At 39.6% G+C, this 26,277-nt stretch overlaps 1 protein-coding gene across 1 annotated transcript in view; it reads left to right on the top strand.

Moving 5' to 3' along the window:
• LOC124286192 (dynein axonemal heavy chain 6-like) overlaps window positions 1–26,277 on the top strand; it is an 85,616-nt gene that overhangs the window by 523 nt on the left and 58,816 nt on the right. The window contains 17 exon segments of the mRNA XM_046722538.1: window positions 1,158–1,372; window positions 4,262–4,468; window positions 6,194–6,317; window positions 7,388–7,486; window positions 7,489–7,522; window positions 8,303–8,450; window positions 14,417–14,539; window positions 14,722–14,856; window positions 15,396–15,531; window positions 16,632–16,773; window positions 18,463–18,661; window positions 19,462–19,661; window positions 20,384–20,492; window positions 21,613–21,733; window positions 22,503–22,654; window positions 25,115–25,267; window positions 26,083–26,184. Coding sequence (XP_046578494.1) covers window positions 1,166–1,372; window positions 4,262–4,468; window positions 6,194–6,317; window positions 7,388–7,486; window positions 7,489–7,522; window positions 8,303–8,450; window positions 14,417–14,539; window positions 14,722–14,856; window positions 15,396–15,531; window positions 16,632–16,773; window positions 18,463–18,661; window positions 19,462–19,661; window positions 20,384–20,492; window positions 21,613–21,733; window positions 22,503–22,654; window positions 25,115–25,267; window positions 26,083–26,184 — 2,391 coding nt within the window. The 5' untranslated portion in view covers window positions 1,158–1,165.

The following is a 26,277-nucleotide window of genomic DNA, read 5'->3' as shown; positions in this document are numbered from 1 at the left end:
TGTAATGAAGTAATAATGAATAATAATATTCATTACCTTTAACTATGATTATAATACAGTCAAAACTTGTTGTAGTTTGCATGGTAATCAAAGGCAGATTCAAAATGAATATTCATAACATTAATGTTACACCCATAGTCACTGCAAAGTAATTTTGATAACTTTTCAAACTGACTGGCAGTCAGAGTTTACATCTCAGTGAAACAATTTTATAACTAAGATGACACAAATTGACACAATTTCAGACATTTTGGCTGTATCAACATAATCCATTATTCCATGTTGAATCAGGCTACCAGTAAAGCCTTTAGGTAATGAACACATAGTTCATTATCTTGTTGTATTTTGTACCATTCATGTTCTAAGCATCTTCCGGCTCAATGGAGTTAACAGATTATATAAGTCCAATTTCCACCCTTGCCTAACTAGTAATTTCTGAATTATATTTTGGACGTTCTGTGACTATGAAGTTGATGCATAGTACATTGAAAAATTGAAATTGACACCCAATTCATAATCCACAGTGACACCTTCGCAGTTTTCTGTTAATCTGAGTGTTAGCAAGGCATGTGTTATGTCAGATGAGCTTTGACAATTTTTCAAATCTTTTCATTGATTTAATCACCATGCTCAAGTGATTTGATTTGATTTGATGCAATTCACTAGGTAAGACCTGTTTTGTTTAATTATTGGTCTTGAATATCGATCAGATTATCTGACTGCAAGCTGTCATTTTGCATGAGACAAATGCAATTGGTGTGAGAAGTGGAATTGGGAACTGGCAGAATATAAGGGACATGACTCATAGTACTTGCCACTGGTATTGCTATGATTGAGCCATAAAAGGTTGGCTTGGTTCGTCAGGAGTGGAAATTGGACATACATAGTCAGTTAACTTCCTTGCCTTTGGGAAGATGGATCTCGTAGATCATGTATTTACCAAATGAATTTGCTTATGTATACTTATAAGAGTTTGTCCCCTTCAAGATGTTTCACATTCTCACAAAAGGTCAAATATTCTGCCTCATTCCTACGTCAAACATGATTATGCAAACCTTGAGTTTGAGCTTATAATTTCTCGAAGAAATGTTATACCTGTGAATAAGAATAATCATAACAAGAGGAGCATTTGCATTTTCATGGCATGTATTCTTCAGATTTGGTCATGGCGTCTGGCCAGAACGGATCCACTGGAAGCATGGGATTCCCCCCAGGCATGGAGGGGATCAACCCAGAGAGGTTGAAGGCCAGACTCTACTCCTATGCTCCACAACAAGCTCCGGTCAACCCCAGGGCCCTCCACTTCAAGGGGGTGACTCAGGCCCAGGCTAACAGAGTTAAGACTCCCCTTGGACCAAGAGTTGAACCATTGGTTAGTGCCATTGTCAGAGAATTGAATGAAAGGCTTTCATGCTGTATATGTATGTTGAAAGTAACCACTCACATTGTTGTCAAAATTTGGATAAAAAAATCAAATAATATATGTATCAGAGCCTACAGTAATAGATTACAAAAGTAGATTTTCTGTTTTGGTAACATTTTATCCATGCTGGATATAGTTACCACAGTCACCCAGTTTCAAACAGTGTGTTAATACAACAGAAATAGATGTATTTACCTGTTTTATAATAGAGGATACTAAACGACCTTCCGTGTAATACCATTTTTATTCAACAAGTTTATGATTTGGTATCAAACGAGCTAAAGTGAGTTTAATGAAAATGGTATTTCAAGGATGCGAGTTTAGTATTCTTATTATTATTACTCTCCAACATTAATTGATAGAGACTGCCTACAATGTGATGACTCTCAGCTTTCCACGAGTCAAGCGAGGTCTAATACCATTGTGACAGAGGTATTAGCATTGTGACGTCATAACTATAACCATTATGACATCATATGTCTAGGGGTATTACACTAGTGTAATATTGCCGTAAAGATATTACACTCCAGTATCTTCCACAGGCGCGTGATAAAGATGATTCTATAGCAACAAGCCTGAACCCTAGTCACTGAACCAGTTCCTATATGGCAAAGGCTGTTGTCAATTTTCTTATCTCAACTCATGTGAATCATATCTGTTCTTTTATAAGGGACCGTTCATAATTTATGGCATGGGGTGATGATGATAATGTTTACGGAGAAGCGTGTATAATGTGAATGACCCCCCTAAAACTTATGAACAAAGTAAGTGACCCCCATATATGTCATGTAGAAAATCAATGACTCCCCTTCCCCATAACTTTAAAGCATACTTTTTTAATATGTTTATGTACAAAATTGATGACAAATGTTGATGTTTATATATTTTGAGCTCATGAGATTCTGTGCTGAGTTAGTTTTAACTCTTTCCATATGACGTAAATTTTTCACAGACGCACATTTATCCTCATTCTCTTCCCACAGAGGTTACTCCTGTCATATCTTCCTACGTAACCTCTGTTCTAATACGGCCCTTTCATGGTGTGAGCGTTCAAGACTCGTGATTGGAGGCAATCAGATTTAATTGTGCAATCAGCGACGTTGTTTCAAAAGTGATCATTCGCAAGGCCTCGGTTATTTCCGTATGCTTCGAGAAAACTAAACTTCTTCCCCTGCGCGATGCGCAAACGTCTTGTGTGTAACATTAACACAAGTCCACGGCAGATGGGGGATATTTGTGGCCCCACATTTGCTTGTGTTAGTCAAGTTGAATCTAAGTCGATGTAACACGTGTTCTGATTGGATAGAAAGAAGGGAGATAATTCGTGTTGCGATCTTTTGCCGCTAGGGGATTTTACGAGAACCGGGAAATATGGCCATATTAGAACAGAGGTTCGTAGGTAGATATGACAAGTAACCTCTGTGGGAAGAGAATGATATATCCTAAGAACGTGGTATCACGTCCAGGCATCTACAACCCTTGCATAGACCAGATTTTTCCATCCGTAGCCTCTGAATTACAATGTTTCCATACGATGGACGAGATATTACGTCCGATTTTTTACAATGTTTCCATACGAGGGACGTGATAACTTGTCTACTCATACTTAACATAGTTTTCTAGCCGTGTATGCTCGTCCTTCGAATGCAGTTCGTGTACATTGTGACAGTGCATTATTTAGGATTTACTTGATTATCTCCCCTGGTCAAAACCACGTGCTATATGATCTTGACATTCAGTGACCACACAGCGTTAACTGGCTGGTCGTGGAAAATCGTATAGGACTGCAAGCCAAGTTCTGTCCGCCATTATTGATGATGCGAAGTAACTGTTACAACGTTTGACGTTTGATTGTTACCAATGTTCTTTGACTGTTGACTGCTCTTATAACTGTTACCACAGGTAACACTCGTTTCATTCGTTCTTTGGATGTCATGACCTATAATCCTAAGTGATGACATAAATCTACTAAATTGTGGTTGTTATTCCACCGTACTGTAGTCACAGGATTGAAATCATTGCCATAATTACCACACTGCTGTGTGAGTTCAATTATGTTTCTCCTTTTAGAAAAAAAAATGCATTTCCAATGTTTCTGGGTTAAAGACGACCTAATATTTTCTCTTTTAGTCTGGAATATTTTAATAAAAGTGAATAAAGATGTTTTGAAAAAAATCAGTTTATATGGACTTTGACGTTATGTTCCTCATGAATGGTCCATGTCAACCGTTGCAGCCATGGAGACGTGATATCACGTCCCTCGTATGTAAGTGTCATGTTGCTAAACATAGTCTCGTATTGAAGGGTTGTGACCCCTCAGACGTGATATCTCGTCCCTTGAATGGAAAGATTTAAGAGAATTGAGATGGACGTGTCCCTATGGTAACAGATCTGTGATGTGATGATATCATAACAGAATGGAGACATAATTCCCTGGATAAGGGACTGTTCATAATGTATGGCTGGGGGCATTGGATGTGGGTGTGGGTGTGTGGGGTGTGATGATGATTTTTATGGAGAAGCGTGTACAATGTGAATGACCCCCTAAAATTTATGTACAAAGTGAGTGACCCTTCACTGTATGTCATGTTCAAAATTGCTGACACCCGCCTAGTACATGTGTACAAAATTGATTTTCCCCCCCCTCCCCATCTCCCCAGAACGAAGTGGTTGATTCCCCTTTAAAATCTTCATCACCCTCCTAGCCAAAAATTATGAACGTTCCCTAATCAAGAATGGATGTTTGGGTTGTTCCCTGTATTCTTTCAAACTGAGCATATTTATCTCCACACTGTTGCAAGGTTATTCCGTGAATTAATAGGGACACATGGCTTTCAGACATGTCTTCAAAAGCATCAGATGCGGAACCAGCCCCACTATATCCACAAAGTCAACAAGGAACGCATCCTGACAGAACGCCGAAACAAGAAAGATGAACCGGCAACCAAGAAACTACGACGGGCAGGGTCAGTGGAACCAATGGAGGTCACGAGTGGGACACAGTCACCCTTGCCAGACCTTCCAGAAGATCTCAAGCTCAAACAGGTCAGTATTCAATTATATTCTTTTAAACTAGCTTTTTGTGAAATGTAGTGTACTTGATAATATGATTTGCACCAGATTTAAATTGAATTTGGCATTCTGGTCTTGAAGAGGGTGAAATGTTATTTGCTTCGGGGAAAAAATATTATTACAATTGGGTAAGTGTTTTCAAAATTGAAAATGGCCATGAATTACTGTGGGAGGCCAATCATTTAGGGGATAACTGTACTGTGTTTGACGAACTGGGGATGTATACTGGTGGTTATATAGCTTCAAATTTAGTTATATCGGCGATGCAATACGACTAAATTTGCAACTATATAACCACCAGTATACATCCCCAGTCCGTCAAACACAGTACAGTTATCCCCATTCTAATTCAACTCACTTTACACTGTTTTTTCATGAAAGAAATTCATTATATAAACCAGGTCAAAGGTTAATAATATCACTCCTTGAACTTACACCCTCGCCCTCTTTAAACTTCAACAAACTGAATAACGAGTCAAATAATCACAATAAACACGTTTATTATGTGCCCAATGATGAATATATCATAATGTTATAGCAAAATGGATGGAATTATCATATCATGAAACCGCCCACAAGTTATCAGAAATGAGCGGGCCGTTGCAAATGGGTGACGTCACACAGCGAGTGATGTCACACTCCATAATGACGTCATAAATCTTGTTCCATGACCTAACAGTATTGGGTCAACAGCCCATTGCGAGTTTTTTTAAGTAAACTTACAATTAAATTTATGATACTGTTTTGTCTTTTTTTAAACACAAATTCCACCCATTTTAGCTACAATAGGGGAGTTAATTGATGCTTAATAGGGCTTCTGCAAATGGTAATGCCCTGAAAAACAGCATTACCCCCATAGTTTAGGGATACATTCAAACGTTTTGGTGAATCGTTTTTTAAATTGCGACCTTATATGCTGATTATAAGGTGGGAAATTTATAGCATTGACCAATCAGAACAGGTGTTACATACTAAGTTGAATTAGAATCATAATTTGCTTGCCAAATTATATTGAGATTCGTTTGTGGGGACTTTTGTACTGTGTATTTGATATACAAATGGTGCTATTCTGGCTCTGAAACAGCTTAGATTGTCCAGTTTGTTTGATAGCACATTTGGATCCAATTTTCAGGGCTCGATTTAGTGCTTTGTTACTTGCACTGGTGCAACCCAATATTACAAAGTGCAACCTAGTTAATAGTCTAACTCGAACCAGGTGCAAGTCAAATTTGAGCGGGTAAACTTCTGACTAAAGCATCTAAAAGATAATTCAATAGCATATTTCTTTCATTACATATTGCAATAAAAGCAGTGCAACTGGAATTTGGCTGGTGCAACTAGGTTTTATCTTAGGTTGCACCTGGTGCAAGTAGGTTAATATCTCTTGAATCGAGCCCTGATTTTTAACTTTTAAGCTGCCAAGATCATAAATAACTCATTGCGAACTGGAAATTATAAACATTAATGTGTAGATATTGTGCATTCATTCTTCATGAGAACTTAGACCTGGGTTGTCCTTGTTCAGGCTTTGCAGTGAGGAATTACCTTGTTATAATGTTTAGAAGTTTGCACGTTTATGATGGTATGTGGGCACTGGATTTACTAGAAAAGATAATACTATCTCCCTCATCATGTGTAGACATATGATGAAGATAATGTTTTGTCCAAGCCTGTGACACCCCATGTGTTCTCCCCTAGGATGCTATGGTTCATCTCACAACACCACGGCTACCCTCGCCTCCACAAGAACCCAAGCCAGAGTCCCTTCGGGGAAAGACTCACATACAGGCTGCTTCAGTACCACAATCAACAAAACCAAAGTGTAAGTTCTGGTTTATTTTATGAAAGCTAGTTCTGTCTGAAGTAAAGGTTTTAATTGTGAATCCCACCCAAACCATCATTGAAGTAAAGGTTTCAAATATGAACACCACCCCAACCTCAAATGAAGTAAAGGTTTCAAATACTGAACACCACCCCAACCTCAACTGAAGTAAAGGTTTCAAATATGAACACCTCCCCAACCTCAACTGAAGTAAAGGTTTCAAATACGAACACCACCCCAACCTCAACTGAAGTAAAGGTTTCAAACACCAACACTACTCCAACACCATCCCAACTCCAACTGAAGTAAAGGTTTCAAACACCAACACCACTCCAACCCCAGCTGAAGTAAAGGTTTCAAACATGAACACCACTCCAACCCCAGCTGAAGTAAAGGTTTCAAACACAAACACCACAACCCCAGCTGAAGTAAAGGTTTCAAACACCACACTACCCCCACCCAAACCCAGCTGAAGTAAAGGTTTCAAACACGAACACCACCCCAACCCAGCTGAAGTAAAGGTTTCAAACACGAAACACCACACCACTCCAACTCCCAGCCTGAAGTAAAGGTTTCAAACACAAACACCACTCCAACCCCAGCTGAAGTAAAGGTTTCAAACACCACCAACACCACTCCAACCCCAGCTGAAGTAAAGGTTTCAAACACCAACACCACTCCAACCCCAGCTGAAGTAAAGGTTTCAAACACCAACACCACTCCAACCCCAGCTGAAGTAAAGGTTTCAAACACCAACACCACTCCAACCCCAGCTGAAGTAAAGGTTTCAAACACCAACACCACTCCAACCCCAGCTGAAGTAAAGGTTTCAAACACCAACACCACTCCAACCCCAGCTGAAGTAAAGGTTTCAAACACCAACACCACTCCAACCCCAGCTGAAGTAAAGGTTTCAAACACCAACACCACTCCAACCCCCATTGTAGTAAATACTTCAGATATGAACACCATGCCATCACTCTCTGAAATTGAGAAATTAAACTTTGACACACTCCCTCTTTCAACAAGTTGTTGATCTGCCTCTGTTTATATTGACCTTGACCTTCCAGTTGGTGAGACATATGAAGGGGTGAAGGATGCCCACCAGATCATCAGAGTGATCCGTGAGAACCCGCGTGTTGGTTTCCTGTACCTGAGTCCTGCTGTACCAAATCTTCAGTGGATTACCATTACTACAACCTCAGGTGAGATCATGTCACACTGTCCAAGATGTGATCTTCAGTATCATGTTTGTCAGTTGGGCAGTAACTGTTTGATGTTCAGGGGTAGTGTTTGTTTGTTGTTTAACGCAGCACTCAGTAATATCCCTTCTTAATGGTGGCTGTCTGTAAATAATTAAGTCTGGACCAGACAATCCAGTGAGAAACACCACTGGGATACGATGAGATGTGTCTAGCAAGTCGGCGAGCCTGACCTCCCGATCCCGTTAGTCGCCTCTTATGACAAGCATGGGTTACTGAAAATCAATTCTAACTCAGATCTTGATGGGTCTCAGGGGTAGGATGTGTCAGGGATTTTTTAAAAAGAAACCGTAACCAATTCCCTGTTTTACTGAAAGAAAGTACATATGCCTTGCATTCTGGGAAAAGAAATAATATGCCCTTTTTTGCAGATTTTCAGAATTCTTTGCTTTGAGACCCTAAACTTAAAAATAATCCAAATACTGATCTCAAACAAAAACTATGATTTCGGCATTTGTAATGTCTTGAACATTGCTGACAATCAGATGAAGCATGTCATTTTTCATTAACTAAACTGGCATTGACAAATATGTTACTGTTTTAAAGCATCAGAAGTTTAAAGTGAAAAGTAAAGCTTTCAAAGAGTTACAAGAGCCGGAATTTAGTGTCAATACAGTAAACTTGTATCTGTTACGTATATGATCAGAATCAAGCATGAGTTGGTCATCGATATTTGGTTATTTGAGATTTTGAAACTTGTTAAAGATTATTTTTACTTGACAGGGTAGTAAAACATGAACATGTTCACAAGCATGACCACTGCACCATCAGTCGGAAGGGAGTGACGAGGATGCGCAGTGATGATGAGACAGAGTTTATCACACTGGACCGATGGGAGCAGGAGGTCAACTACTTCAACAAGCTCATCAAGGTAGGTTCAGTGTTACTATGTACATAATAATATATATAATAATAATAGTGGATTTGTATTGCACTTTTTCCATACTTGGATATTCTGCTCAAACTTCAAAGCGCAGTGAGGATTGATCAGAAGAAAGCTTGGCGGAAAAGATGGGTTTTGATAGATGTTTTAAAAGCAGAACAGGTTTGACATTGGTGGACATCAAGGGGATGATTGTTCCAGGCAGAGTCAAGTAGGATTGAATCCACTTCAGTGCCGATCCCCTAATTCCGAATTCTAAGTCAAGACGTGTCAAAAGGTTGTTATGATCAATTGTGTCAAAAGCTGCACTTAGATCAAGAAGAATTAGAAGAGCAACGTCACCATTGTCCACACCACACCGTATGTCATTCAGAACTTTCAACAAGGCAGTTTCAGTGCTATGGCGAGGTCTATAAGCCGACTGAAGGGGTTCATGGAGATTGTGCTTGCTAAGATGTTCAGACAGACGACAGCTCACAGCCTTCTCAACAAGTTTTGATACAAAAGACAGATTGAAGACTGGTCTATTAGTTCTTCAGATTTTCTATGTCGAGTCCAGATTTCTTCAATAAGGGCTTGACTATAGCTGTCTTGAAGTCTTGCGGCATAGAACCGGAAGTTATTGATAGATTGACGATTTTGGAGATGGGAGGCAGCAGAATATCCAGATTGTCGTACACAAGCTGTGTGGGGATTGGATCAAGTGCGCAGAGAAGGTGTGTTTGGCCTTCTTCAAGAGTGAGAGAACTTCTTCTTCACTGAAGGTCTGGAAATTTGTTAGGGGGTCATTAGCAAAAGAGCTTGTAGGGAAGTAACTGTCCTGGGAACTGTCTAACTTTGATCGGATAGTCTGGATTTTGTTGATGAAATAAGATGAGAAATCTTCTGATATTTCGAGATCACTTCCCCTGGATGGTAGAGACGAGGTATTGGTTTTCCCCATCATAGTGAAGAGGAGTCAATATAGAGCCCTTGAATCTTCCGTATTTTCTTTGACTTTGTTGTTGAGATAGCGATGCTTGCATTGGCGGATTATCAATGTCAGTTGATTCCTAGCTGAAACATACAGCTGCCGATGTATTTCCAATCTGGATTTTCTCCAAAGTCTCTCTGTCTTGTCTTTTACGTTTTGCAGCTACAACTTCTGTTGTGAAATCCCATGTTGATTCATGACGATTAGGAATCTTCTTGATGTTTACCGGGGCCTGCTTGTCAAGTAGCTCTGTCAAGACACGGTTGTACTGAGCAACAAGATCTTCACAGTTACCTGGGGGATTCAATATCAATTCAGAGTTTGTTAAGTCTTGTCTAAATCCCTCTCTATCCATATTGCGGATGTTCCTGCAACTTACAGACTTCAGGGGACGAGGAGGACGTGATGAGTCCAGATTCATGAAAATACAGGAATGATCTGACAGCTGATAGTCCACTATACTGATGTCACGGACACATGCCTCAGTGACCCGTGTCAGCACCCAGTCCAGGATATGTGTGGGGACAGTCACATGCTGCACCCAGTCATGAATCTCAAACAGCTTATTCATTTTCTTCATATCAGCACTTCCGTTGTTATCAGAATGAAAGTTGAAATCGCCGAGAATTAGAAGTCTTCCCTTTCTCTGACATTCATGCTCAAGCAAAGACTGAAACTCATCGAGGAACAAAGAAGTACTCAGTTTGCTCTTTGCTGATGGGGGAGGGCGATACAGACTGATAATCCCAGTGGCTGTTTTGCAGTGTGTGATGAAGTAGTATATACAATGATTGTCCGTGATCTCAAGTGATCTCAAGTGATTCGTAGGAGTGAGCAGCCGGGAGAGCAGGGTACCATGATGTTGAGATAGTCCCTGTGGATGATTGCCAGGCCACCGCTATGTGTATCACGTGATTGTTTGTTACATGTGTAGCCAGGAGGTGTCATTGACTGTACAGGTTCAGAACCACTGTCATACAGCCAGGTTTCAGTTAAGATAAGAATGTCAATTTCTTGATCTGTTATCAATTCTGAAATGTCATCTGTTTTCTTACGAACAGATCGTGCATTCCACAGGCATACTTTTAACTTACATTTACACTTGGGGAGATGTTGACTGCCTTTTGTTTTCGATGGCCACACGGCGTCCTCTCTTAGTGGGTTTTGTAACACATATGCCCAGGTTTCTGATATGGTGGAGTAGCTTTGGATCAATCCTTTGTGTTCTTGATTGACGGGAGTGGATGTCAATCAACTGGTCCCTGGTGTAGGTCACTTTGGCTGCTTCCATACTCACACCACTGAGTTGTTGGCTTGCCACGTTGATTGGAGAACAATAGACGGTTGCTCCCTTGAGCCCAGTAAATGTACAAATCCAGGATATAAATGTCAATAAAATGAACATTTTAGAATACTTTTCTGCTTGAAAGCTTCAAAAACATGATCTAGAAGTATTCATCAAACAAATGTCCAAGTTTCACTGGGATGCAATACCAGGAAATCATAGAAAGTAAGAGATTTGTGAGAGCTCAGTAAATATGCTGCCTGCTGGCGCACAACTCTGAAACAGTGCTGAAACATTACACACATTACACACACCACACACATTTGCAATCATTACACACATTTGCAATCATTACACACACCACACACATTTGCAATCATTACACACATTTGCAATCATTAGACACACCACATACATTTGCAATCATTACACACATTTGCAATCATTACACACACACACATTTGCAATCATTAGACACACCACACACATTTGCAATCATTACACACATCACTTAATTGCAATAATTACACACAATTGCAATCATTACACACACAACACACAATTGCAAACATTACACACAATTGCAATCATATCACACACCACACACATTTGCAATCATTACACACATTTGCAAACTTTACTCATTACACACACAATTGCAATCATCACACACACACACACATTTGCACAAACATTACACATTACACACAATGCAATCAAACACACAATTACAAACATTACACACATTGGCAAACATTATACACATTTGCAATCATTACACACACCACACGCAATTGCAATCATTAGACAGTGGCACCACACACAATTGCAAACATTACACACACCACACACAGTTGCAAACATTACACACATTGCTCACATTTGCAAACATTACACACATTACACACCACACACCAGTGCACATATACACATTATACACAGTGCACACATTATACACAGTGCACACATTATACACAAAGTGCACCTTATCATCTACAGAGAAATGTTTCTTACAACATAAGAATCTCAGCAATGAAATGTACTCTAACATGATTGATTGATACAATATCTATCACAGAATATTTTGATGACATTTTTATGACTTTGGGCCTGTGTCGAATTTAGGCAAGACGTCTTTCTTTCTATTTGTTCATCAATATAATGAAAGTTGAAAAAAGTTTTACATGTTCACCACAAAATATTGTGCCCAGTGTACATTAAACTACAACACATGACCACTTATTCAGGTAACATTTTGACTGAAAAAGCCCAAACTAAACAGGAGTGGAAATAACTTTAAAACTGCTAGTGCACTCCGGTACAGTGGCACATGTAAAATCACATGTCCTGCTAAATTTTCCACTATACCCGCCGATTTTCTTGTTGATATTTCAAATAAACAACATAATTAACATTCAGTCATTGGAAAGTCAACTGGACACCGGTACAGCTTGATATAGAAATTTGCTTGCCCGACAGAAAAGAAACACTGGACTTGGATTCAGTTTCCGCCTCCGAACGCTGGTCAGTCGGAACGGATTGGAGTAATTAAGTTGTTAACAGCTGCGTTAATCTGAACGATTGAAGTTGACCGCGCTGCTGACTGGTCCACCCAAAGTGACACGTTGTTTGTTTAGCGACTTAGCGACTCATCAAAACAACCTTTGCAGCAGCCCACCATTAAAGACTACTTTTGTAAGTAAAATGTGTGAGTGAAACAATGTGTAATAAATCCAGTGATTGTCTTTGATGTTTTGTTTTGATTTCTTCACGTATCGATAGTAAGGAAAGATATCAAGGGGAAGTAACTCGGTGCATTTACTGTGGTTTCAGCAGTACGAACGTTTCACTATCCGAACGGTTTTTTAAAAAAACCAAAATGTTCGTATTAACGAGGTCTGACTGTACATCACTTTTGCATTGCATGAACATTTTTATAACATCATTAGTGTACCTAGTAGTTATGGTAGTACTGGTTTGGTTACCTGGGTTTAACTGGACACATGGCTATGGTTCTGGACAAAAGCAGATGAAGGTCATAAATATTTCAAACCGAGTGGCTGTCAAGGGGAGGTAACTCATAGAAGAGCATGATTATCTCCCCTTGATGTAGAGATTATTGTATACATGTGTACTGGGAAACACCTGTGGTGGGTGGACCGACATTTGTCCACAGTAGAAATGTTTCTAATAATTATTTTTAACCTTTTCTTTATTACACCCAGTGAGTTACATAATTAAAGTACATTCAAAATAAGATACAGTATCAGTCGGAACAGAGAAGACTCAAGCTGATGAATCCGCACTTACATCAATTGAACATTGACATTGGTAGTATAAGCTGATCAAACATATACAAACAGCAATAGAGGTGAACGCTAATATAGCAATGTATTTTTCTACTGTGAAGACGTCTTTTAGGGTAACTTTAAAAAATTAATGCATGGTTTAAACCCTTTGATGTTCATAATAAATATATGTCGTTTGGCCAGAATGGTCATATGAGTTAATAAACTATCAGAACAAGAAGAAAAAAGAATGTCATTGTTTGTTATTTCAATATGTTTTCCGAATATTATATTAACATAGTTGTTAAAATCGTCCGAGAATGATTTGACATATGGACATTTTATATACACATGGTCGATATTTTCGCCTTCTGTCCAAAAGAAAGCCCACAAATCGGAGTCAACTACTTTCAATTTTTAAAAATAGTTCTTTTTTGGTATAAATTATTCTATGCAAGAATTTGTATTGAAATTCTAATAGTTTTGTATCACTTATGGCTTTTCTATATCTTGAAAAAATACATTTCCAGTCAATAGATGTATCAACTTCTCTTTCCCATTTATTACAAACGTTCGGTAAGCTGGTAGCTGAGATGAGTTTATCATAGAGAAGTCTAGATCCTTTACAGGGATTATTAATATCGTTCCAAGGGCATACAGTTTTAATGTGAAAAAAATCTATTTTAACATTTTGCAGTCTTGTTCTCCATACCTTTGGGATGTTAAGTAATAAACGATTGTAATCAAGTATGGTACCCTTTATATTGAATGATGCTTTTAGGTTTATGAATGGAATTAATCCGTTTTCATCACAGAGATCTTTTACATAAACTATACCTTTGTTAAACCAGTTTTTTATAATAATGAAGTTTGAGTCATGACAAAGGTGGTTTAACCACAGCGGTTGCATTAAAATGTCGTTGATATCCTCAGTATTAACAGAATGGATCTTTACATATTTACTCCACGCCTTTACAACATCATTCCAGAAGGGGTTTTTAATTTTCAAGTAAAAAGGGATATTTGCACCGAAATGGAAGATATAGTCTAACCGAAAACCGGAGAGGTCATATTGTTTCTCTTTAGTGATGTATCTTTTTAGACATGAAATTTTTAGTGATTCAATGAATGTTTTAATATCAATCATTCTTAGACCTCCATCTTCATATTTCCGCATAAGATTGATTCGTTTTATTTTGGCCTTTTTGTCGTTCCATATAAACTTGAAAAAGATAGTGTTCAATTCTGCGATAAAATCGGGTGGTGGGTTTGAAAGGGAGGTAAATATATGAACTATGGTTGATAAGGCCAACGTTTTAATTACGGTAATTTTGCCAATCAAAGTCAAATTACGTTTACGCAATATTAACATTGACCGGTTCTTAATGGAATTATTGCCTGTTTTCAGATACCTGCATTTGCTCTCTTCCGGAAATGGAAGGCCTTCAGCGTTTGGAGGAAGAATGTCCGCACAAAGAAAATACAGGGCTGTAAAAAACAGCTGAATGAAAACCTCTTCATCGTCAACCCAGTAAGCATCATGTTTGTACTGACTATGTGATTGGTGCTGGCGCGGAAACCATTTTCTGAACATTCAGTGTGTAAAGGGAGTCAAGGTCATGTTACGATTTGGCTTTTCTATATTTTTGAAGCAGTTTTTGTTTACAATGACCAAATATGATGTTTTCACAAGTGTGTTTGTTTCCTCTCCAGTCTCTGCGACCAGCACTGCTGAATGTCCGTGAGATGTGTCACCGCATCAGTGAGATGGGTCTGTGTCAGATTGACAAGGATCACACGTACACACTCACTGACTTCCGAGAGGCACAGTTCAACCAACTCAATGATGTAAGTGGCTGATATTTACTATGGCTATATATATTTACCTTAAATATAGATAAACAGTAATTAATCCTCTGTTTTATTCTATTTGTACTCTTCAGGCACAAATAGGATGTTGTTATAACTAACCTTACTTTATTCCTTTAATATCTGCAATTTTATTTATAAAAAAACAAGAAATATGCACAAAATAACAACAGACAATACTACCGGTAATAATAGACTTCGGCAGCTCCATACACCACATTGAGGCATGTTTGAAGCAAATCACATATTATAAAATCGATCAGTGTGCATTCAAATTTCTATTCTCAACTACCTTGGGAGTATACATGGTTTATTATTACAGTATGTACAAGAAACATTTGGGTGTACAAGCCCCAGAATTTGGCATGCTTTTCATTGGTCATTTTATGTCACTATCTTTTCAAAAGCTTCATTTTATCATTGAAGAAATTGTTTTGGACCTTAAATGGTTGCAGTCACAAGTTTGTGTTAAGCCTGGATTTATTTAGAGGATTAATGGGTTGGATGGCCTGTTCCAGGTGGCTGGGCGGCTGCAGGACTTCCGGGAGCTGGTGAAGGAGGTAGTCCGCAGCGCTTGTCGGACTGCGCTTCTGGAAGCCGGATTCACCCCAGATGATTACTTCTATGATGGTCAGGACAGCCCTGGGCTGTATGGTGAGTGCTAGTGTCCTGCATCACACTTGGCTGATACAGTGGCTAGCAGCGGACTATAGGCGCCCGACTATATTTTATAAGCATGACCTAGATATAAGAAGGTGTGTCAGTAAATCGAAACAAAAGGGCGGCCCGGCTCAGCTCATTTCCTGACAAAGCTTCCATCGGTTTGACTGCTGATAAACTGCACAATTTATACTCAGTTGACCTCTGTAAAGTAAGCACAAACTTGATGATTTTATTCCCAATTAATTTAATAATTTTGCCGTCCATTCTCGGATTATGCCGAGTAAACAAATCTCAGGCTACAGACCCACACCAAATAGTAGAGCAAGTCTCTAATTGGACAATATAGTTGCTAAAATAGGTGGGAATAATAGAAGACGCTATCCAATTAGAGACTTTCTCTACTATTCGGTGCGGGTCTGTAGCCTGAGATTTGTTTCGACTTCGTCCGAGAATGGACAGCAAAATTATTGAAAGCTTTAAATGGGAATAAAATCATCAGGTTTGTGATACGCAAGGTACTTTACAGAGGTCAACTGAGTATAAATTGTGCAGTTTATTCAACAGTCAAAGCGATGGAAGCGTTTGTCAGAACGAAACCGAGCCGAGCTGAGCCGGGCCGCCATTTTGTTTCGATTTACTGACACACCTTTCTTATATCTTATATATGTAGGTCATGCTTATAAATATATCAGAGTCGGGCGCCTATGCAGAGGACAGAGAGAACACTCTTTGTTATGCATGTGCACTTTATTTAGTCGGGATGGGGTTGTTGGACACAAATTTGTTATACTTTCATTAGTACACAAAAACTGTCTGCTATGGTGGATTGAGATTTTATCCATGACCCATGGAGAATGAGCAATAAATTACTCAGATATGTCAAGGGTAGTTTTGTGTCCATATGTGTGTTGATTGTTACATGACTTTCATTTGGGATGCAAATTTGTGATAGTTCCTTTCTCTGCAAATCACAAAAGTTTCAACAAATACATCCATAATACACAATTCCCATGCATGGTTTGATGACCCCAGTGTGTCAGGCCAGAGACAGTCAGTGGTCTGACTTACGTCGACCATTACGTTGTGTTCAGGTGACGGCAATATGGCTCCTGGGACGGCCTCCAGCTACCTCATGCAGAGCAACTATGACATGGACATCTACGGCGAGGCTCCAGACAAGATGACCTACACTGAACAAGCCAACAAGAGGACACACTGCAAGAGACTTACATGGTCAGTACACTGTGGCAGCTGGAGAGGGTCTACCAGCTCCACACCATTACAGGGGCTGGAAAGTCCTCAACTGACTGACTGAGTATTGTTTTACGCCGCTTTTAGCAATATTCTAGCAATATTATGGCGGGGGACACCAGAAATGGGCTTCACACGAAAGTCCTCAACATCTTGGCCCTGTTTCACAATGTGAACTTCGTTTTAAGGCTCTTTTAACTGATTCATTTTTGTAGTCTTTGATGCTTTTTCTGAAATTTGTGACTCAATGAGTTGGGTTTAATGATTCGCTTTAACCAGTATTCTAGTTATATCATGTATATATTTGAAAACGGTATAAGAAGCTACACCGAAACGTTGCCATTGTCAATATTAAGAAGTTGATCATCCATAAAGTCTTGTCATCTCTATACCACCAACTTGTAGAATGCCACTCAAACAAATCATAGTTATATCATGGTATCTCATCACAGGTCTCAAATGTTTACCACTTTCATGAAATCCACAAACATGGCTATGGTGCTGACAACTCTAACAAGCATTAATCAGCTTCTTGTGCTAATGTTTTCTTCTAGATTTTATCAATTTGATTTCTTTGAGGTGTAATGCACAGGCCCTTGTGTCTTTGCGAGGATTAAAGATGTTAAAAAAAGTAAAACATTTGAGATGACCCTGACTCGAAATGCTTCACAGTACAATACATTATGACAAGGCCGGACACTTCTAGGGTGCACCCTACCCGACTGCGTTGCAGATCGCTACGCTACCATCGCATGTAATCGATTAAAACTTAATGTAAACATAATCATGGATGATTGGCCTCTCGATCACCACTCATGACACCTACCAATTCTGTATTGTTATTTCTGCAAGTTGATTGAAACCCGATTTTGACTTTCAACTAAACTATCTTGACACAAATGGATGACGATGTGTCTGCACAAAACGGGAGTGTGGTCAAAGCAAGCCCTCTGTTTGGTTGATCCATGTTTAGGAGACATTTACAACTGATGCTTTCTTTTGAGAAGTCATTGCTCGAAAAATATTCTTACATTAAGCAGTCGACAAAAGAAAAATGGATGATTGGTCTATCGAGCACCAATCATGAAATCTACCAATTCTTTATTGTTGTTACTGCAAGTCGATTGAAACTCGATTTTGACTCTTAACTAAATGATCTTGACACAAATGGATGACGATATGTCCGCACATATTGCAAATCTGCAATTCTTTATAAATTCGCGGGATTTTGATTATGTTCACATTAAGTTTTAATCGATTACATGCGATGGTAGCGTAGTGATCGGAAAAGCAAGCGGGTGGGGTATACCGAACTGTCCGGATTGTCATATTGTATTGTACTGTGTAATATTTCGAGTCGGGGATCATCTAAAAAATATTAAAATATTTATCTTTAATCTTCGCAAAGACACAAGGGCCTGTGGTGTAATGTTGATCCTCTTTTTCATGGTACATATAAAATAGGGTGAGCTAGGCCTGCAAAACATCAAAGTATAACCATATGGGATGACAGCTATCCTGAGATTATGGAATGTCAATTGGGCAGTCCCAGTCTGAAGGTAGGTGGGAGGCCACCTTTAATTATCAGGGTTGGAGGGTTTAATTTTAAGGAACTGGAACTACAACTGGTTACATGGACACATCTTGGAAATGTTTGTGTTTCTTCTTCAGCTTCATCCGACTGTCAGATTATCTGATTGTGAACACCATGCATGTGCTGGCGGTCAACTCCGTGTCCACTCTGCTCAACTACCTGTCTGAGCAGCTGCAGAACACGCCCACACTCGCACAGATACAGGGACTGGAGGAGGAGGAGGGGGACCAGAAGACAGAGGAGGAGAAGAAACCAACAGAGGACAAGAGTGGAGAGGTGAGATGGAGGAGAGAGAGTGAGTGAGTTTAGTTTTACACCACTTTTAGCAATATTCCAGCAATATTACGGCGGGGGACACCAGAAATGGGCTTCACACATTGTACCCATGCGGGGGAATCAAACCCAGGTCTTCGGTGTGACGAGGGAACCCTCTTTCCACTAGGCTACCCCACCACCCCAGCTGGAGGAGAAGTTGGGAAGGTGTTAGTGAAGATCAAGGTGAAATGTATCAGATAATATTGTAGTTTAGTGGGGATTGACGGAAGACGGCCATCTTAAAGGTGTCGTGGTACCCAGGATGCCTCAAATATATCGAATATAATCATACAGCTTTTTGAAAGAGGAGGTACACTCAGTGATCACAAGTGAAATAGAGTGGTTGGGTAGCTTAGTGGTTAAAGCATTTGCTTGTCACGCTGAAGACCTGGGTTTGATTCCTCATGTGGGTACAATGTGTAAGGCTCATTTCTGGTGTCCCCCACCATGATATTGCTGGAATATTGCTAAAAGCAGTGTAAAAACATACTCAATCACTTTCTCACAAGTGAAACACAAACACTAGATGTACACAAATAATCTTGGGAGCTATTTATTGTTGATAGCTCACTAATTGTGATCTAATAAATTATAATGGCACCTGTACAAATTCCCAAGTATAAATATTATGTATGCTTAAACAAACTGATTACAAGGAGGTGAAGTTGCAGTTTCAACTTTACATCATGTGTAAACATTTAACCTCATTCTGTGTCAATATAATCTTATACTCATGTATATTTGTACTTCTACTCACACAGACACAGGACGAGGAGGAGGAGATTCCCAAGTTACCTCCCCTGTTCATCAGTGAGTTTATTCTGGAACCGATGCAGCTGCTGTTCTCTCCGGATGTTGATGACTTCCAGGACGGTCTAGCGGAGGTCATCAAGAGATTCCAGGATTCTGTCCTCAGTGTCATGAACCTGGTGCCAGATCCCTACTTCGATGCTTTTACCAGGTGAGTGTTCCTGGAGATTAGGACAGTCTGACAAGGATGTATGTATGTTGTACATTGCAGCTTCTGTCTCTCTGTGAGCATGGGTGGCATGGTGAGTGAGTTTAGTTTTACGCTGCGCTCTGCAATATTCCAGCTATATGGCAGCGGTGTGTAAATAATTGGGTCAGGACCAGACAGTCCAGTGATCAACAGCATGAACATCGATTAATTGGGATACAATGACATGTGTCAACCAAGTCAATAAAACCTGACCACCAAATCATGTTAGTCGCCTCTTATGACAATCACTGGTTGCTGAAGACCAATTCTTGCCCGGATCTTCATGGGCTTAGGGAAAGTTATTTATGAAGTGCATATGAAGAGAAAGATGGCATCCATATTCGTAAATATCAGCCAGTATCCTATATGTAGCAGTGTGTGAGAAGTTATTTAAAGTAACAATGATGAATTTAACCACCCATACACAATTATATGATTAATTACTTTAAACATTATCATTTGAGGAGGTGTTTTGATTTTGATTTAAATATATTTTCTACAAACAGTTCAAGGCATCTGTGTCTGTTCAACATTAACAATTGATTAGAGATGCTATAAAGACAGTATGAATGTTTGGTAAGGCAAGTGATGAAATGAAACAAACATGACTTCAGCATTATATTTGTTGGTAAGGAGAGCTGAATGAAAACCTTATTATATAATGTATTCTGCCGACTTGTCAGACCTATCATCAACAACAAGTTTGAGGAGAAGACCTGTGGTGATGGCCCCAGCCTAGCCACCATGTTTGAGGATGACAAACACCTCCAGACAATCATCTACAGCATCAGGGTGAGGTTATATACTTCTAAGTAGGGGTGAAACGGTACGCTCTTACCACGGTACAGTACGTATTGCGGTACAAGGCCTTCAATTCTCACTGTTTCAGTTCGGTATATGAGAACTTACTTGCAGGAAAATAGCATCCGTCTAGCAAAGAAATGCATAGATTTTGGCAAAATGATTCGATTTCTAGAAATTTTAGAAAAGTTTTTAAAAGGTTAATAAAATAACTGCACAAAACCCAAAATACAGAATTTTTGGATTGCATTATGGTATAGTCCGAACCGAAGGCAAAATACAGCGGTTCTAATAATGCTGCGTATACCATTTCACCCCAACATGTAAGTCACCATCGTATCACTTGTAGTGCTAACTTGTGTTTCTTAGCTGCTCTAGGATCTGCTGTCATTGTTTGAAATATTGGTATTAGCACTGATTATAAGAAAATCTGACCATATGGGGATTCTGAATCAGAATAGGTTTACAGGCTTGCTTACAGGCTTGTTGCAAGAACTGGGCAGATTTTGGTGATTGTGTGGCATCATATAAGGAAGAGAGATTTTATGGATGTCAACTTGTTTATAATGAGCAACACAACGTTTCGGAGTATATCCTTACTCCTTCATCAAGTGAATGAATGGTATTAGACAGAGAGCATATATATGTACATGTAAGAACAACAAAAGACAACAAAAGATGCAGGCTAAACAATGGAACAGATGGAAGCCGATAGTGTTGATATGTGAAGAACAGTGGACAGCCGTGGCATTATATACTGAGAGAAACAAATAAAGGAACACGGGGAAATACAAGCATTCCTTTCATATTTTCAGTTTTCATCACCAGCTTTGAATAGCACCGTGGCAGGAAATTTGAGAATAAATAAAGGAACACTGCCATGAAGTGGTGTTCCCTTATTTGTTTCCCTCAGTATATGTTGTAAACCTGGCGTGTTGCTCATGCTCTCTGTCATATTTGGTCTGGTTTGGACCCTGAACCTGCTGCATGGTAATACTGGAATGTTGCTGACTGAGGCTTTATATAACATTCCCTCGCCCATTTATCCAAAACATATTTGCCTGAGTCCTCCACATGTAAAGGATCTGTACAAGCCTGATTGTTCATGCAGGATGCCATCTCAGCAGCCTTCAACGCGGCCAGCCAGTACGCCGACACGTTCGAGCCGTACCGAGAGTTCTACAAGGAGAATGAGAGCATGGACCTGGAGAGTGTACGAGCTCAGGAACATGGTGAGTATTGGTTCGTTGGGAGGATTAGTTGCAAGAGCATGCTGTTTGCTGTCTTGGGTGCTGGGTTAGGGGAGGTGTTTCTCATCCCATACATCCCCAACAACAACACAATCTATTACTTGTCATTTAAAATTAGTTCAAATGTCAGATAAGTTTGTTTCATAACTTTTGAGTCCTACCTCAACCCACCCACTGAGAGTGTTGATTTCTTTCTTGAGAGAAAAGACTGTACCATTGTATGTAACTCCCTGCAAGGTAGGCTTTTGAACTGACAATTGTCTTGTATTTTATTTCAACTGACTTTACATTAGTGATATTGTTCATTTTCAGAGTGCAAACATGACACCTAAGGCTTCTGTTTAGTTAATTTTGTTGGATGGAAAATGTGCAGACATGTGAACTGTCCTTGATTATATGAATCTTTTTAATCCATCATCAAATGTTTGAACTATTTCTGTACTGTATTCAGACACTTAATCCTGTAAGTTACAGCCCCTTCTAGACATGTGGGGTAGCCTAGTGGTTAAAGTGTTGGCTTGTCACACAGAAGATCCGTTTCGATTCCCCACAAGGATACAAGGTGTGAAGCCCATTTCTGGTGTCCCCACGCCATTATGTTGATGGAATATTGCTAAAAACAGCGTAAAACCTTACTAACTCACTTACTCTAGATATGTGTTACCAGACTGTCCTGTGGATAAGTGCTGACTTTAATGTCTTTCCATATTTCATCATACATTATTAGTTGATGGATGTATTTCTTCCTCAGATGTGGCATTCTTCTCCGAACATCTTGAAAAGTATCATAGCCAACACAAGATGGCTGAGAGTATTGTTGCTAAGCGACCAATTGGAATGTTGTTGGTTGACGCCCTGAAGATGAAGAATCAGTTGATTCCATCACCGCTCCGTTGCCTGGATGTAAGTCTCCCTACACAGGCTTTTATGTCAAGGTTTAATGTAGGATATTTGTACGTGTACAGTTGAACCCCGTTTACTCGGACCCCGTATATCTGGAAACCCCGCCTTCGGACGATTTTTTAGCCTTTACCTTCAGTAATTGTACTCGACCCCAGACCCCGCGCTTCCGGACCCAGATGGAGAATTTTCAAACCATTCCCATAGATTTCCATTGAAAAATGATCCTGTTTTCCAGATGGAAAGATCTGTGCGCATGTGCATGTGTATGTTTACCCGACGACTAAGTGTATTCATCGTTAATCTCTCTCGGCAGGCAGTTGATGTGAATTGATTAATTACCCATCAAAATACTAGGGACGTGGGTCACTTTAGTTGTTAATTAGGATTTGGCAGTTGTGAGAACATCTCATCAGTAACAATTAGGTTTATTAGGATTAGGATTAACTACATTGTAATTGTACTGTATATAGCGTCTCGTCAATATGCATCGTCAATACGTTTTGCTTGTTTGATCCAGTTAGCCAGACGCCTTGCTTTCCGGATGATTTCCCGAGTGTAACCAAAATGTCCGGATAAATGGGGTTCGACTGTATCTAACTGGTGCCATTGAGGCACTTGGATTAAGGGAAATCTTTGCATTTTCTTGAAAACTAAGACTCCCCTAGGGCTTGTTTCTCCCAAACCCAAATATATCAACAATATTGATTTACTTTACAGAGTTTAAGAAATATGTCATTTCTTGATTGACCTTTTTACATTTTTAGGAGAGAATCTCTAAACAGTAAATAGTGCTATGAAGCTATAAGGGACCGTGGTTTATGGTTTATGACTAGGGGGTGATGATAACTTTTATGGAGAGGCATGTACAATATGAATGCCCCCCCACCCCCCTTAAAATTGATGTACAAAGTAAGTGCTTTCTCACCACACACCACACCCTCCTGCGTGTCATGTACAAAAGCAATTACGCACCTTTCCCTTGCCTGATTTTAAGCATAATGTTTAAATGTTCTATGTTCAAAATTGCTGACCCCGCCAGTACATGTGTACAAAATTGATGAGCCCCACCTTCCCAAAACAAACTGGGTGGCCCCTCTTAAAATCATCCCCACCCCCACCCCACCCCACCCCCACCCCACCCAAACCATAAATTATGAGCCGTCCCTAAAGTGGACGTTCTAGTTTTAGTACCGACAATTGCACTGTTAAGTCAAAGAGAAGCTGAGTGAAATATCTAATTCTCACCAATATGAGCATATCATAATCTTCATAATTCTTTGTGAAAGGTTTTCCTCTTTCATAACTTGTAATATATTATAGAGATCCTTTGGGATAAAAGGGTCCATTTAGTATTTCCTCCATTGCTGGCAACATTTAGATACAAAATACTTCATTAAAACTGTCAAACCAATCAATAACTAAAGCAAGACACTGCTAAATATAATAGAAACTGGCATCAACTGTAAACATGTATAAAATCAACTAATAAGAAATAATGCACTGTTTTGCATGTTACCACAAGATAATGGTGAGCTACGGTACCTATTTGGTAAATGCAAACAAATGTAACTGCGAATGTTTGTATGAATAATTGATGTGTTGGTGAGAGTGCGTTGATTGTGGCTGTGATAGTACTTGGAGAGAGACAGCGAATCATGTCCTGCTTTCTCTCTGTGCTTGTAGCGATGTATAATTAATGGCTGGTTTAGACACGCAAATTGGCACTGATAACGATCGGTCACTGATTGCCTGGCATTGTCTGTTGGTGAAGAGGATGGCTGAAAAGTGAAATGATTTAACATGGGTGCTGAGAGATTCTCGTTTTAATTAAAGTTTCAACTGACTGCTGTTTGACATGAAATATTGATTCAGGACCTGCAGAAGGGGAGAGAACTCTTCTTACTTATAATTTTCTTAAAGGAGCAAATGTTCTGACTTCAAATTAATAGAATTAATTCTTTGTATTTTATTTCTTTTGCTTTACATTTTGTTAACATGCTCAAATAAACTGAGATTGAAAATATTTTGTAAATTAGACATTTTTGACAATTGTTAGATGAATGAGAGGTATTCATTCACTTTGAGATGAGTTCATGATTAATTCTACAATTATGACAACCTCTATTAAGCTAGAAAAGGTATGGAAATAAATCTTAGGAAATTATGTTTGAATCTAGTGATATTTTGTTTATATATTTCATTAACTCTTATTTCAAAACTCTGTGGGGCAGTGGGGAAGCCTTGTCGTTAAAGCTTCTGCTCGTCACGCTCGAGACCGGGTTTGATTCCTCACATGGGTACAATGTGTGAAGCCATTTCGGGTGTCCCCCGCCGTGATAAACTCACTCACTCACTCAAAACTCTGGTCATGTATATCAGTGATCAGTGTGTTCAGTACTTCAATTTACATATCATAGTGTTTTGTATTTCTAATTATCAATGACATGTTGTTAATTTCAGGTGATCAACGACATGCTGCCTATCCTTGCTAAGAGCGAGGTAGACCGGCTGATCGCCGAGCTACAGGACGCACAGTTCAAGCTGGAGACCACCCCCACCACCACGCTAGAGTTTGTCCACTGCCTCACTTTCCTGGACGAAATACAAGTCAGGGTAGGGCACATACACAGAGAGCTTGTGGAGATTACTTTGACAAAAATACGAAAATATTATCCAGTTAATTGTCTCCATCAAATAAATGATGTTACCTTTCACCACCATAGTGGCAGGGGGTGGTGGGTAGCCTAGTGGATAAAGCGTTCGCTCAGCACACCAAAGACCCAGGTTTGATTCCCCACATGGGTACAATGTGTGAAGCGCATTTTTGATGTCCCAGTCGTGATATTGCTGGAATATTGCTAAAAGTAAAAGCGGCATAAAACTAAACTCACTCACTCCAGTCACCATAGTGGCAGACACAGTGACTCTAAATGGAAAATTTAGACAAAAAAAAGTTGAAAGGTGAGGTGAGATGCAATTGGGTTTAACGTTGTGCTTGAGAATATTTCGCTCATATGACAACGTGCATGCGTGTGTATGTGTATGTGCAGCTGCTTGTACTAGCCCAGACTTAAGCTGGTTTTATAGTGCTAGCCCACTGAGATACCATGCCGCAGTGAAGCATAAATACCCCACTCAAACACATTAACCTGACTCCGAGCCGACCAGTCCTTGTTGTGCCCATTAATGCCGAGCGCCAGGCAGGGACCAACAAGTACCATATTTTAACGTCTTTTGGTATGACGCGGCCGGGAATCGAACCCGCGACCTTCCGCTCTCCGGGCGGATGTTCTAACCATTACACCACAGAGGCGGTCAAAAGTTGAAAGGCACATATGTCATGCTGAAAACTGGAAATGTTCATTTCACCCCAAAACGTTTGTTTATTCTGTTTCAAGTTATCAGTGTTATTGCTATGTGTATTTCAGATTGAACCTCTGGAGAAGGAGGCGATGGTCGTCAAGGATATGTACGACCTGATTGACGAGTACAAAGTACCAACACCTCCAGAAGACTTTGCTGTCTATCAGGCAAGATTTCAAGTTCAAATACTTATAAACTATTTCCAGTAGTTAGATAACAGATTTCAGTGACTGCATTCTTGGTGGTTCTCATGGTAATTT

Source organism: Haliotis rubra, unplaced genomic scaffold (genome assembly GCF_003918875.1).
Source record: "Haliotis rubra isolate DU_JTF1 unplaced genomic scaffold, ASM391887v1 Scf378, whole genome shotgun sequence".
Taxonomy (NCBI): Eukaryota; Metazoa; Mollusca; class Gastropoda; order Lepetellida; family Haliotidae; genus Haliotis; species Haliotis rubra.
The sequence above is the reverse complement of the archived record's forward strand: the minus strand, read 5'-3'. Positions and strand labels throughout refer to the sequence as shown.